The 15,434-nt window shown below is 45.7% G+C and overlaps 1 protein-coding gene across 2 annotated transcripts in view; it reads left to right on the top strand.

Annotated features, from left to right (window-relative positions):
- The window catches only part of DDIAS (DNA damage induced apoptosis suppressor), a 163,095-nt gene that overhangs the window by 73,019 nt on the left and 74,642 nt on the right, over nt 1-15,434 (top strand). The window contains exon 3 of one of the 2 annotated variants that reach the window (XM_085623235.1): nt 7,174-7,281. In XM_085623235.1, coding sequence (XP_085479361.1) covers nt 7,174-7,281 — 108 coding nt within the window. Of the gene's footprint in view, nt 1-7,119; nt 7,282-15,434 lie in introns of both variants that reach the window. The other variant, XM_085623234.1, reaches the window with a different exon arrangement.

Here is a 15,434-nt window from a genome sequence, read left to right as displayed (position 1 = left end):
GGACCCGTCCCAATCCGGATTCCGCAGCAACCACAGCACCGAAACAGCCCTCATCGCCGCAACCGACGACATCAGGGCCATGATGGACAACGGAGAAACCGCGGCCCTCATCCTCCTGGACCTCTCGGCCGCCTTCGACACTGTCTGCCACCACACCCTCCGCACACGCCTCCACAACGCAGGGATCCGCAACAAAGCACTGGACTGGACCACCTCCTTCCTCACCGGCAGAACCCAGAGTGTCCGCCTCCCCCCCCCATTCCGCTCTAAAGACACCAAGATCATCTGTGGCGTACCCCAAGGATCGTCCCTCAGCCTGACACTCTTCAGCATCTACATGGCACTGCTCGCCAACATCGCCAGATCGCACGACCTCAACATCGTCTCATATGCCGACGACACCCAGCTGATCCTCTCCCTCACCAAGCCCCCCACCACCGCCAAATCCAACCTCCACGAAGGAATGAAGGCCATCGCCGAATGGATGACGATCAGCCGCCTGAAACTGAACTCGGACAAGACGGAGGTCCTCATCATCGGATCCACCCCCTCCGCCTGGGACGACTAATGGTGGCCGGCCGCACTGTGAGCTGCACCGACGCCCACTAACCACGCACGCAACCTTGGAGTCCTCCTGGACTCCGCATTGTCAATGACCCAGCAAGTTAACGCCGTCTCCTCCTCCTGCTTCAACACCCTCCGCATGCTCCTCAAGATCTACAGATGGATCCCCACCGGTACCAGAAGGACAGTCACCCAGGCCCTCGTCCGCAGCAAACAGGACTACGGCAACGCTCTCTACGCAGGAACATCAGCCAAACTCCAGAAACGACTACAACGCATACAGAACACCTCTGCACGCCTCATCCTCGACATCTCCCGCCACAGCCACATCACAGCCCACCTGTAAGACCTACTCTGGCTCCCCGTCAACAAGAGAATCCCCTTCAAGCTCCTAACCCACGCTCACAAAGCTCTCCACAACACCGGAACAGCGTACCTCAATGAACGACTCGCCTTCTACACCCCGAACCGCCAGCTTCGCTCCGCTGACCTCGCCATTGTCCCCCGCATCCGTCGAGCGACTGCCTGCAGCAGATCAACCCAGGACCTGCTGGCCTTCAGGAGACTCCTCAAGACCTGGCTGTTCGAGCAGTAGCAGCCACCCCAACGCCTTGAGACCCTCACGGGTGAGTTGTGCGCTCTACAAATGTACTGATTTATTGATTGAGTGTATGCAGGCTGGAGGCTGTGTAGCAATGGCGTTTGGTTGGACCAGGCGCTGGGCGCAGACTGACTTGCCTTTGGCATGCCCACTGCCCAGTAACGCAGCAGCCACCATTAAGTCAGTCACAGGAATGGGGCTAAGGAAGGTCGGAATGCAGGAGGGGGAAGAAGGCACCTAACAGAGATGCAGGTAAGGAGCACGGGAGGCAAGAATGCACAGGAGTAACAGGTGCAAAGGAGAAACGGACACAAGAAAAACTGCCAAAAAGAGGCACAAAGAGAGACACACGCATACAAAGAGCTGAAATACTCTGAGAACCAAGTCCATGATTATGAAAGAGTGGTGGCAGAGTGCCTCGGCCCTCGTTCAGACCTGAACTTCTCTGGCAGTAGTAGCACTGAAAATCAGAACTACAGGAAAAGGTGATGTAATGAACCAGGAATATTGGCAAGAGTGTGCTCTGAAATACTGGCGCCTGCTATACCAGTTACTGTTAATTGCGAGGATGACCATTTCCAAATATTGGAAACCGACTACGACTCCTGGATGACACACACGGTGGCAATGGAGAACATGAAAGGTTGCATAGATAAGGAAAGGAGCACCCTTATGACCACTTGGCAGCCGGTACAGCGGGGCTGTTATTTTGTGGTGTTTCATCTCTTTGTTTCTATTCATATACAATGTCTGCATACTGAATGGAAGATATATGTTACTGCCATAAACTCAGTAAACTTAATTTGGGGGGAGAAAAGTGAAAGGAGAAAAACAGTGCTAAAAATGGATAAAAACATTTTGAACTAATATACCTTCCCAAGAAGGCTTATAGCATTGATTTAATGGGCTGAACCTGACTTCGATTATTTTGTTTTAACGGTTACACAGTAGTTAGTGCCTATGTGAATGGTCCTGTATGTGCACAGATAATTCCCATAATGGTGAAGAAACCCTTTAGTCATACAGTATACACAGGATGAGTGTCTGGGAAGTAATGCAGAAAGTTTTAGGTCTAGCTGCATAACTGTATGCCTGGCATAGTGTTATAATTTCTTTAAATTAAATATTGAATGCCTTTTAGCTCAAGCCAGTAGTGATACTCTCTCACCTCATAGTATTGGCTAGCTGGTCCATAAAAGCCAGATCTATTGGTTGTGCCAGTGCTTATTTCAACAAGATTTGGAACTTGAAAGTCACTTAAATGATAAAAAAAAAAAATTTAAAAACCAGATAACGTGATTGATTTTTCTAAGCTCCGGTAATAAGTCGCGCTTCAGACTTTATTACTGCTTTAAGTAGCTGAAGAGTAGAAATTGGGAAATCTGAATGTAAGGCTTTCCCACCTTTAAGGTTCAGCGGAATAGGGCGTAAATGACAAAGTTATGGAAATGGTTTTAGCTTCCTGTGTAGATTAAGTTGAAAAGTACAAGACCTATCAATTTATCGATATGAACTTGAAAAAGGAAAAACGTGTTAAATAAAACCCCAAAAGACTTTACATAAGAGAGAATTTTTGAAGTCCAGTGGTAAAGGCGAAAATGCATAAAGCCGGTAATTGATATAGAAGAGGAAACTGTATTTGCAGAGTTCATTGCAAAATGTGATGGTTGTACTCAGAGAGATCCCTTGCTTCAGACACGCACCAGGAATGACATTGGAAATACAGGTTGGTGTGATCCCAAACCCTCCAGCAGATCTCCGAGCAGTTCTATTTAAAGATTGAACAATGCAGGAAGCTGTGTTTGGCTAGACAGCAGACCTCTACGCTGCTCCTGAATCCTGTATATAAGGCAGATGAGATTGAAAGAAATGCCCCATGCCTAAACAAATGAAATGCCTCTGAGAAATCAAGCAGAACCTGCAAACAGCACCATCCAGCAGGCCGATGAGATAATTCACTTACTGTCACTTGAACATCTCATCGCTGTGCCAAGGCTAGACGACCAATTGATAGCTTAAGAGTAGGTAATTAGAGAAAAAGCAAATTTTTGCCATAATTGTAAGTCATTGAGGCAACCCATGTTCAGGTATATCTTTTGATAATTTGGCAGGAATAGTGGCTGTCGTAATGGTCCATAGGTCTAAAAAAGACAAAGACTAAAAGTTTCTGCCCTGCAGTTGAAAAGACCCTGTAAAGCGAGACCACATAGAGCAGGCCCACTTTAATTTAATAGACATTCTCACTCAAATTAAGTCAATTAGTAGCAAAAATGTTTTAAATTCAGATCTCGTTTTCTGATGGCTAAGAAATGCTATTGAGAAGTAGATCCTTTCAAGGTTTTTTGCAACCACCATTCAACATGCTTAACACTATCAATGTTGTAAATAAAATGATTTTGAAAAATATTTATTATAATAAAGGGGCTTTCGCTCGGATAATAGATCTATTTCAGTGAGTTTATTAATCTCATGCTAGCATGTTAAAATATACACATGACATTTGTTAAATGCAAAGATTTGGCAACTTCCGTGATTTATAAAAAAAAAAAAAAGGGGGTGTCAAATCAAACCTAAGTTACTCCCTCTTTCAATGAATTTGGTAACCAACCTATTGACTTTTGTCATTGAAGCACCTCTGAAAAGCGAGCACAATGGAGGTCTGCCCTTCATCAGTGTTTAGCCTGTGTTCTTTGGTTTTGTATTTATAAATGAGGATTTCCACCTGCTAGGCAGAGGGCAGGACTCATCAACACTGGAATCACTCTGATACTGATGTAGAAACGTCCACTTGCCATCACGTACATCGACTTTCCCCACCAATCACGGCCAAAGGTTTTCCTTGGGCGTTTAATGTGCCATCTGCCACAACCCACCAGTAGGTAGATTATAGTGCCTGGCTACATTATACATCCCACTGTATTTTTTTTGTACATGTCCACTGGTTGTGCTTCACACTAAACCATCAAGCAATCAAAAAAACCTCTTTTGTTTCAAATCTGATCTAGTCCTTGTGTGTGAGTTTATTTAATACCAAGAGGACACAGTTCCTATGGGCGGGTGCAAAAAGTCACCAAGCCCTAAAAAAGAAAAAAAGGAAAGCAGAGTGTGAAAATTTCCTAGATTGGAAACCCACTCATGAAACTGGAAGACCACTCTTTGTCCTCTATTGCCCTCACACACCCCGAAGGGTGTCATGCTTCATCATCGGGCGGTTGCTCCTCGTAGGGCCGGCGCTGCAATTCCCTACGGGCCCCGCGAAGGGTCTCTTTGTCGGAGATCTTTTGAGGACCGCCGGATGGTGCATGTGGGTGTGTGGGGAGTGGGTTGTTGATGGAGGGTAAATGAAGTGCGTGCTAGTTGGTGTGAAAAATATGTAAAAAAGGGTCATCATGCAGCAAATTTTATTAGATGTACCCTTAGCAGGCTTTGGACTGCTGAAAAATTGTGACCCTAGAGGCACGCTATGCCCAGGGGTCATAGGTCATAGGTCAGTCATAGGTCAACATGTTTCGCGCTTCTTCCGCCTATAAGAGGTCGATGGCGCTTCGTCAGGACCAAATTGTTAAAATTAAGTGCACGTGAAGGTTGGTGAGACATAATAAAATACCCTCAATACCGCTCTGGGCCACAAACTGTGTTCCTCAGTGTGGTCACAGGTTGATGATGAAAAGTGGGCTCCAGGTCAGTATCGCTCTGGGCCACAAACTGTGTTCCTCAGTGTGGTCACAGGTTGATGATGAAAAGTGGGCTCCAGGTCAGTATCTGCTCCATCCACCCTCCTCCTGGAGTGTGGCGGGGCATAGCTCGGTGCTGTTGTCCTCTGGACGTATATCCCCGATCAGAGACCTCCGGTGCTACAGGTACGGGACGAGGACGGTCCCTTTAATTTTCCCTGGAGGCGGTGAGAGGAGGAGTCTGGGAGACTCGAGTTTCGTATCGGAAGAAGGCGGCCAGGAGAAAAAGGAAGTGACTGATAGCACTGGAGCGCACGCCGAGGAACCAACAGGAGTGAACAAGGAAGAGAAGAAGACGCGGAAGGAGGTCTCTGAAGGCGGCCTGCTTGCCAGTGATCCAGACGTCCCACCGGAGGTCTCTGATCGGGGATATACGCCCAGAGGACAACAGCACCGAGCTATGCCCCGCCACACTCCAGGAGGAGGGTGGCTGGAGCAGATACTGACCTGGAGCCCACTTTTCATCATCAACCTGTGACCACACTGAGGAACACAGTTTGTGGCCCAGAGCGGTATTGAGGGTATTTTATTATGTCTCACCAACCTTCACGTGCACTTAATTTTAACAATTTGGTCCTGACGAAGCGCCATCGACCTCTTATAGGCGGAAGAAGCGCGAAACATGTTGACCTATGACTGACCTATGACCTATGACCCCTGGGCATAGCGTGCCTCTAGGGTCATAATTTTTCAGCAGTCCAAAGCCTGCTAAGGGTACATCTAATAAAATTTGCTGCATGATGACCCTTTTTTACATATTTTTCACACCAACTAGCACGCACTTCATTTACCCTCCATCAACAACCCACTCCCCACACACCCACATGCACCATCCGGCAGTCCTCAAAAGATCTCCGACAAAGAGACCCTTCGCGGGGCCCGTAGGGAATTGCAGCGCCGGCCCTACGAGGAGCAACCGCCCGATGATGAAGCATGACACCCTTCGGGGTGTGTGAGGGCAATAGAGGACAAAGAGTGGTCTTCCAGTTTCATGAGTGGGTTTCCAATCTAGGAAATTTTCACACTCTGCTTTCCTTTTTTTCTTTTTTAGGGCTTGGTGACTTTTTGCACCCGCCCATAGGAACTGTGTCCTCTTGGTTTAGATATTGAATTTAGGGAGCATGGACACTGGACCTTTCTGGCTCCTAGATCCCCCCCTCTTTTTGTGTGATATATGAGTTTATTTAATGCCTCGTAATAGTAGGTGTGGAGTGCGCTGGACCCGGGGAAGATTGGCGAGTGTCTTCAAACAGAACTGCGTTTTTTAGGCTGTAAACTGAAAAACGGGACGGAGTATTCAAAATTAAAAAGTGCAATCTTAGTTCCCAAGCTTTCTGCTCCCCTTCTTGCCCAACCATGGCTGAAATGACACATAAGTAGAGGTATGCCATTCAAGGTTAATTGAACAAAAATTACCCCAGCTCCACTACTCAATAAGGTAGCGTGCCAGTCCTTTCACATCGACCGCTTACATTTATTTTTCTGGGCTCTGTAAAGCATTACCATTGAAGAAGGGTAATGATAAAGCTGAATTGGAGTGCAGGTAGTGTACATCAGGAGAAAGCCAAAGTAACCTATTTTGTACCTTAAAAACTTGGGACTCATCGCCTTAATTAGATGTTTTGATATGCAAATTTACCTATATGTTCAGCAAGTTCTTTACGGTATCTGGATCCCCTAGACAATCAATTAAAACATGGTTGATTGGGAGCAGTAGTGCAAGGCTAGCCTCAAGTTTGCTGACCTGCTAGGATGCAAGCATCATTTAAAGGCCTATTGCTTATAATAAAGTTATGTCTTGCTCCCCTAGACTGTGCTTGGTGGTTTCTAACCAGCATTCAAGGACCTGTCTTCTATAAATTTCACTACCTTTACTTGACCATTGTTTTTATCTTACTGAGAGCAGCTGCTACTCCTTACCTCACATGAAATATCTTCTCACTTGTGGTTCTGGATATCAAAAATTACCCACTACAAATCTGACCAATGCATTGACCAAGTAACTTCTATGCTCACAAAGGATTTCCTAACCTACTTGGTGCAATTGGTAGGAAAGTGAATTGAAGCATGAATAATTTGTCCACACTTAAAAATCACAAAAAATAAATACATAAATAATAGAGCAATTTTCAAATATTCACAATGTTTAACAGTTTTTTATAAATAACCTGCCTTAGATTAACAAAATGCCTGTATTCCTGCATATTTTTTCTCTTTCAGATATAACTGTCATAAGTGTGGCTGTACGACTGAAGCTAAAAATGTTCATTACAGGTATAAACTATCCCTTAGAGTTGCTGATGAAGATGAATTGTTTAAAATTGCAGTGTTTGGAAGCTGCTTGGATGAGTTTTTTGGGATCACGGCGGATGAGCTGCAAAGGTAAGGAAAATGCAGTTTTGGTTTAACTCCTTGCAAAATGTATGGTGTAGATTAGGGGTGGGCGGAACTTGTTCCACACTGCAAAATCAGGGCGAACAGCAGCGCGCCTTAGAGCACTGCTTCTTCTCTGCCCCTGAAGTAGATTTTCTACTGGAGCAGCAGCTTTCTCACCATGAACAGTCCCGACAGCCCTTGCTAGGAACATCTCACCGGGTGCCGTTTCCAGCACCTGAAAATCGTGCTTGGGGATGCAAATTCTCGCTCGCGCACACCAACTTAACCACGCTCGAGAAAAAGCTCAGTTAGCAGAGTTTTGCTGTTACAAGTGTAAGCGGAGTTATGTTATGTTATGGGGGATTTGTAAAGCGCACGGCTACTCAGAAGAGTGTCCCGGCGCTAAAGAAGTACCTTGTGAGAGGAGAGATCCTGAAAACTTCCAATCCAACCCGGCAAAGTTATTGATGGAGTGGGCAGCACTACACCAGCGGAGCGGAATTTATCACCCACCCATGGTGTAGATATACTGCTGAGTTTTATTACTGAAATCCTGCATTTTGCTTATGTTTAGTATGTAGCATTTTACAGGCATTTCTTCTCTAATCGAGATCCACCATTCTTTGCTAATATCTGTCTATGGCTACCACCTCACCATGAAAAACATAGACACTTTTAATCGATTTTTCATTCAAACAAATATGCTACCAACTTGTCTACAGATTATCCTTTGTGTGTCCTTTAATATATTATGCCCATTTGTTCCCTTATTATTTTCTGTACATTAAAAGCTTTCATCTTATACTATTAAAATATATTTAAGAATGAGTTTTTTTAATTTTATTTTTCACTAAAAGTTAAACTCAATAAACATACAGTTAGAGCCTAGTAAATAATGAGCCACAATGGTCCCAGGCATAAATGTGGCAAAATAGTCCCAGGCATTATTGGACCCAGGTAGTAATATATCTCAATGACCCTTGCGTTGCCACTTCCAATAACTAGCCTCTCTGGCTGTGTGCTTTAGTGAGTCTCAATAATCAATGGTACCGGTAAGTAATGATGATCAGTAGCCCTTGGCACGGTAAATAAATTGGTTGAGTGAGTGCATGAATAGATGAGTACTTGAATGTGATGAATAGGCAAAGGGCTGAGTGCCTTTGTGACCCCTTGTGCCTGCCCCAGTCCATCACTCAGTAACACGTAGTGGATGTTCAGCTTTGCACCATTGCTTTGCATTTCTTGGATCATGTTCAGATATGCCCAATCACTAATCAATCCTTGGTGCTAGTTGAGAATCACACCACCCTGAGTTTTGTTTATGCAAGAACATTTGCCGGTTGCTCCTATGATGAGTGATAGTTATGCTATGAAAAACTAAGCCAAATATAGGCGGAAATGTACATATGGACTGAGTATATCACACACGAGGGGAGAGCATGGGGCCTTATGGCTACAGCGGTCGACCTCGAAGCTGGGGAACCAGTTTCAAGTCTTGGCAGGGACGCTCACCATCCTGTGATTCTTGGCAAATCACGTAATCTCCCCGTGCCCAACCAAAATTAATGTGTCCGTCTGTAATGCAATTGGTGCTCATGTAAAGCGTTTGGATACCTTCAGGTCAAGTTTTCGCTATATAAAAAGCCGGGGAAAAAATGATATGGGGCCATTTGGCAGCAGTGCTCTTGCCACGTAAAGTATGGTCTTTATTACCCACAACAATAGCATTCATTTTCTGAACATCAAAAGTAAAAACGCTGAGCTAGGCATTTCAGTATTCAAGTATATTGCCTCAGCCCAATGAACTCTCATGCCTATTCTTAGTATTCCAGATACAGCAGTTCATCAATGGCATGTTTTAGCAACTTGGATGGGGGATAGTGGGTGTTTGATTAATCTAATCTGTGAATAATTGTAGGAAAGTGCCCCTTTTTGCATGGTTGCCCCCCCCACTTTTTGCCTGATGTTGCTTCTCTTTGATGAAGTGTGCCCTGGGTTCCTGCCAACCAGGTACCCAGGGCCTATGTTCTTTCCCTAAAAATGTACTTTGTACCCCCAAATTGGCACCTCTATGGCCACATGTAAGTCCCTGTTAAAAGTTACCCTAGGTACCAAGGGCCCTGTGACCAGAGAAGTCCTCGAAGAGCTGCAGTACTTATTGTGCCACCCTTGAGGTCTTGTACCTTTAGCGCACACACACACAGCCATTGCAGGCTGCGTGTTTTGGTGCAGAGAAAAGTGAAGAGTCGACATGACACACATCCCTGTGTACCATGCTTACAACCCACTACCATGGTATAGGTAAGACACGCTTCTAGATGGGTGCACTACACCACTGGTGAGAGTACAGTGCATGTGCACTATACCCCTACAGTGTCTAAGTCCATTCTTAGACATTGGAATTGCGGTAACAGCCATAAAGAGTATATGGTCTGGTTTGTCACTACGAACTCCACACCACCATAACGGCTTTACTGAAATCTTGGAAGTTTGATATCAAACTTATCAACACATTAAACCCACACTGATGCCAGTGTGGGATTTAATGCTAAATGCACTCAGAGGGCATCTTAGAGATGCCCCCTGAAAAATGACCTAAATCTCATGTCCCGGCTGACTGGCTGCTCTCCAGCTGCCACACCCAGACATGTTTCTGGACCCCTAGGTCGGGAGCCTCCCGCTCTTGGGGTCCTGAAACAAAGCACATCCTGGGCAGAGGTGCCAAGCTTCCTCCCCCAGGATGGGCAAGGTCCACGAAGGGGAAGTTTCAACAGCTGGCCTCCATTGTGAGCTGCTGACCCAATCATTTGCTGCTCCCAGTAACTGCCCCCCCCCCCCCCGGTTCTGACCCCCACTTGGGGCGGGATAATCGGTGGGAAAGCCAAGATAGGAGGAGAGGTGTGCTCACCTTTGCCAACCCCACCCCTCAGGTCGGCGAGGCGAAGCACAACTCTTCGTCCCCGCCATCTTGAAGATGGGGGGGGGGGGGGGCAGCCAACCAGCGTGATGCCTATGCCCCCCTCCTACTGGAGGGTGGCATAATAGGGGGTTTAACCACCCCAAGGAAGGGACCCATTGGGCCCAACCTGCACCAACCTGAAAAGCCCCTAAATGTAGTACTTGGGGGAAGCCCCGAACCTGGCCTCCTCACAGAAGCAAGAAGAAGAGTCAAAGGACCGAAGAGCCCTGCGCAAGGAAGAAGAGGAGGATACCAACTGACTTGGTCCCAGCCCTACCGGCCTGTCTTGACATTGACCTGCTCCAGCAAAATCCCAGCGTCTCCAGTAGCCCTCAGAACCCTGAAGACCTGCCCTGCCAAGACTCTGTCTCCCGCGAGCACCAGATTTGCTCACCAATAGACTCTGGTTCCAGCCGGATCCACAAGTCTGCACCACTTTGTACCTGACGCCCACGGCCCGAGTTCAAGTGGCCCAACACCAAGAGGAAGTCTCAGCGGCGATCCTGCCAGTGACTCCTTCAGCCTCTAATCTGGAGGATCCCCTAGATCCAAAACCAGGACCTGGTAAGGAAACCCAAGGCCTAAAGACACTCCTGCACCCGATGCCCCACATCCTTGTGTGGCCCAACCGACTATTACCAGGCATCCCCAAGCATCCCAACTTACCTCTCCAACCGGTAGTCGCTTCCAGAAAGTCTTCGTGCCCAAGTCTGCAGTGTTTGTTGTGACCGGAGAATCCCCATTGAAACCAACAGGGCACTCAATGCCAAACCAGCACCCTGCACCCGACTGTCCCTGTGCCGCTGTGGGTGCACCTTGTGTACTAATTCGAATCCCCCTTTGCCCTGAACTAAACCCTACGAGCTTTGCTCCCACATCCTAGTGGCGTGCCTGTGAGCAGCCACCAACCGGAGGCCCCCTATCCCCCATTGGAGAACAATGGGCCTCTGCACTCTGCACCCAGCCGCCCTAGTGCAGCTGAGGGTGCTCTTTGGGTGCAGCCATGACCCTGGGGGAACCGTGGAGCCATGACCCTGGGGGAACCCTGGTTTTAACCCCAGAAACTCATCTCCCAAGACAGATTACCTACCTTTAAACCGACAACCTCATTTTCTCCCATAGGACTGCATGGACTGTTTTCCTGTGAAAGTGTGGAGTTGAAAAATGGTATCAAAACCCAAACAAGTGTGTTTTGATAACAAATCGCATTACTTACCTTTATCTAGGAAATGTCCCAGTGTGGTATCTAGGCATACCACACTGAGTAAGAAAAGTAACTGTACAGTAATTTCAACTGTTTCTGAACATGTGACCTACCTGTAGCAAAGACAATTGCATACAACTGCATTCAACTGTATTCAGCTGCAATATTCTTGAAAAGTACTATCATACTTACCTGTACCAAGTCCTACTTGATTCTAGAAATAAAACACAACTAGGAAATATTTTTATACAAAACAAATTGGTCAGAGTTCAGTCTTTTGAGTGCATGAAGCCGTTTTTTGCCTTTGTGTGTACAATAAATGCTTAACACTCCCCTCTGATAAAGCTGCACTGCCCGCCCACACTACCACAAATAGAGAGTAAGGTATTATCTACTTTAACCTCTGTAAGCCGCAGGGGATCCACTGTTCACACTATACCTTACTTTGGTACAGTATATACAGAGCCAGCTTCCTACAATAATGGATGACATAACTAGGGGGATTAGTGAGAAAGACCGAGATCACAAAGAGAAAATGACCATCTTGACAACCAAGGACGTCCATCCCCAGGCAGTCAGTTTAGCAAAACCCAAACATTAGACTAGCTTTTCGGAAGATGAGACATTAAAAGCCTGGAGTGTTCACGCTCTGCCGACATTGTGGAAGTATAGGCACATAGAGGGAACATTAACCTAGTGGGCAGGGGTTGAGGGGGTACCAGGAAGCCGCTTCTTCCGTGCCAATGTGACAGGGGAGAGACAAGAGCCTGAAATCATTCTAACCGTGGATAGACAGAAAAGGGCAAGGCCAGGCTCTGCAATCAATGTGACAGAAAAGACCACAAGCTGCACTGTTCCACACAAAACTGTAAAGAAACTTGGAGCCTGATTTAGAGTTTGGCGTGCAGGTACTCTGTAACAAACGTGACGGATATACCTCCCTCCTCAACAAGTGCCATAGGATAAAATAAAATTGTAATAGTTTGTAAAGAGCTCACTCAGCTAGGACTACAACAAGATGAAAATGAGTTATTTTAAATATTCAATTCCCCTCATCCTTCTGAATTAGCCTCAAGTTGGTATTCACGGAAACTTGTCAAAGATATGGCAGTCCGCGGTATGCCTTTAGCAAAGGGTATCATCATCATTATGTCATGGCATATGGGATGGAACTAGAGCTATAGCCTCTTTTATGTGGCATCTTGGAATGGTGACGTCTAGCAGTAAAAGCTTATTTGAGATGTTCAGAGGTCCTTAAACCTTCTGTGAGTGCAGTAGTGATGGGTCTGTGTGGTCCATAATGTTTTGTTTGACTTCTGGCTTCAATCGTTATGGCCTATATAACTTGTGATGTTTAGCCATAAGTGGGCCACGTCTCCCCTAGCAGATGAGTTGAATCCCAATGGCCGTTTGTTCACCTGCAGCTCAGACCCGCAGCATCACAAAAATGCATCCCTTTTCTCTCTTAACATAGTATAAATGTATACTGGAAGCCAGAATTGCTTTCTTACTCTTTCAGTCAAGCACCGTGTGAGCCCCCTGCTTTAGCCTCCTATTTCAAATTTTAGGCATGTGCAGTGCCATCAGTACCTCCCTCAGTAAAAGCAAAGTACAGAATATATAACAGCACATCACCACCCTCACACCCACCCCTCCGCATCGGTCATCCTTCAGACCCCTGTCTCACACAGATCTCATTGACACCCTCCAGCCCCTCCAAGCAGACTCCTATATATTCTACCTTTTCACTTCATCAGAGCCCTCTCTGGAGAAGCTCATTAAAAAAGCAGTCTATGCATTACTCCAAGATCACAACAGTGCTAACCATTTCCAGCAAGGATATCAAGGATATCAATCTGGCTGCAGATTGTACTGCAGCACCGTGATGGCTAGCTACCTAGCAAATTGTAGACAGCACACTTCTGACCACAGATAATATGACCCATTCATTCTATTGCTGGCCTTTCAACTCCTTTTACACTGGGACTATCTATACATCTTCTGAACCCTTAAGTCTTGATTGGGATTCACTGGCAATGATCTTTGCTGGTTTTCCACCTTACCTATCCAACTGACACCAATTTGTTTATATGGCCACCTCCAGTCATAGAGACTCCGCATCACCAGAGGAGTACCCATGGTTCTATCTTGTCCTCCATCATGATCAACCTTAAAATACTGTCCTTTCGTCATTCCCTACACAAAAGGCCAAGCCTAAAGCTCATATTAAAATTTAGAAACCTAATAAATACTGACAAAAAAACCTTCAGATAAGCTTAAGCTGCTAAATCAATATTCAATAACATAACCCATCTAACACTAAATTATAATATAGGAGCAGCATTTGCCGTAAATGAAGGCACTCCAAACACGGGAAAAAGAGAGCATATACATCATCCTGGGATTCTCCAAAGATTTAAACAATCAAAGGCAATTGGTTAGCAAAGTAGAAAGAAATTGGTGAAAGAGGCAAACAATCCCAAATAAAAGCACACTAAAAATAGCATGGAAACTTTACAGGAAAACATACCAAGCCTCACTCTTCCAGTTACCTCAAATGAAATATGTCAAAGGTTTGCACTTGCCTTTAAACGGAAGGATGAAATGTAGGTCAACAATGTTAACACTCATGTCCAAAAAGGGAAATATTCAAGCAAATGGGAGACATTTGACCTCCTATCTAAGGAGACTCTTTAAAAAGAGCTAAAACAAAATGTAGCCATCCTGAAACGAAGAAGACCATATCCAAATCCCCAGATATGAAATACATGGAGCCTATGTTTCACCACAGTGGCAATAGATCGTAAACCACTTCTTTTAGAAAGGACATTTTGGAGATTGTCTGAAGAGAGGCCAGGTCAAGCGTCGGCACTGACATATGTCATCTAAATATCTAAATAACGACTAATAATAATCTCCCCAATAAAGGTAAAATAGTAGAAAATGTCATAAACATACAATTGAAAGATCATATCAATAAAAACTATTACCAAACCAATCTGTTTTGCAACACAGAACAACCAACTTTAGCTGTGATTGATGATGCCCTGGACACGAGAGAGTCCCGCATCATCGTCCATCTGGACCTTTCTGCAGCATTTGCCACAGTAAACCGTTGTACCCTCCTTAATACCCTCCAAAATCAAATGTGGCTCGTCAGCACTGTCAAACTGGTTTAGATCTTACCTGTGTGGCACGTCTCGTATTGTGAAGATAACAAACCACTTGTCTGTCCCTTCATCTGCTCAGGGTTCCTCCAAGTTTTCATACTAGCACCCAAGCTATTCTTCCTATATGTGGAATCACTAAAAGGAGAAATAAGAAATCTGGGGGCATATGTATCAAAGTCCCCTTTAGCGAATCCTAATTTGCGAGATTTTGCGATTCGCAAAATCAGATTCGCTAAACGGGATGTATAAAATAAATCTCTAATCATTTGTGATTCCTTAAAAATCGCAAATAATTCGCAGAATCCCGTATTGCGATTTCTTAATAGCGAAATTCGCTAAATAAGAAATCGCAAAAACGGGAATCTGCAAGCCTGGTGCAGGCTGATGACATCACAAACAGGAAACTGTAGTGATTGCCTGCACCTGCTCACCTGAGCCACACCCAGAGGCTGCTTGTGGAGTGTGAGGAGGCTTTCCTGGAGACAGCAACCAGCAATGGATCCCAAACAAAACCAGCAGGGCAAAGATGCAGAAAAAAGAAAGAGAAAACACAAGTTTTCAGAAAAGGAGCAGGAGGTCCTCATTGAGGAGATGGTCTGCAGCCATGAGCTCCTGTTTGGGAAGAAGGCACTCAAAGTCCCAGAGGCCAGGAAGAGGAAAATCTGGCTGGAAATACAGAGCAAGGTGAATGCTGTTGGAGTCACCACACGCACCATCGAGGAGCTACGCAAGCGGTGGTATGATATGCGCCAGAGGTCCAAGGAGAGGGTGGCAGCCAGACTCAAGGATGCCAATCAGACTGGAGGAGGACCATCCACTGCAGAGC

The sequence above is a fragment of the Triturus cristatus genome, chromosome 8 (assembly GCF_964204655.1).
Source record: "Triturus cristatus chromosome 8, aTriCri1.1, whole genome shotgun sequence".
NCBI classification, from domain to species: Eukaryota; Metazoa; Chordata; class Amphibia; order Caudata; family Salamandridae; genus Triturus; species Triturus cristatus.
This window is presented reverse-complemented; position numbering and strand designations above follow the sequence as displayed.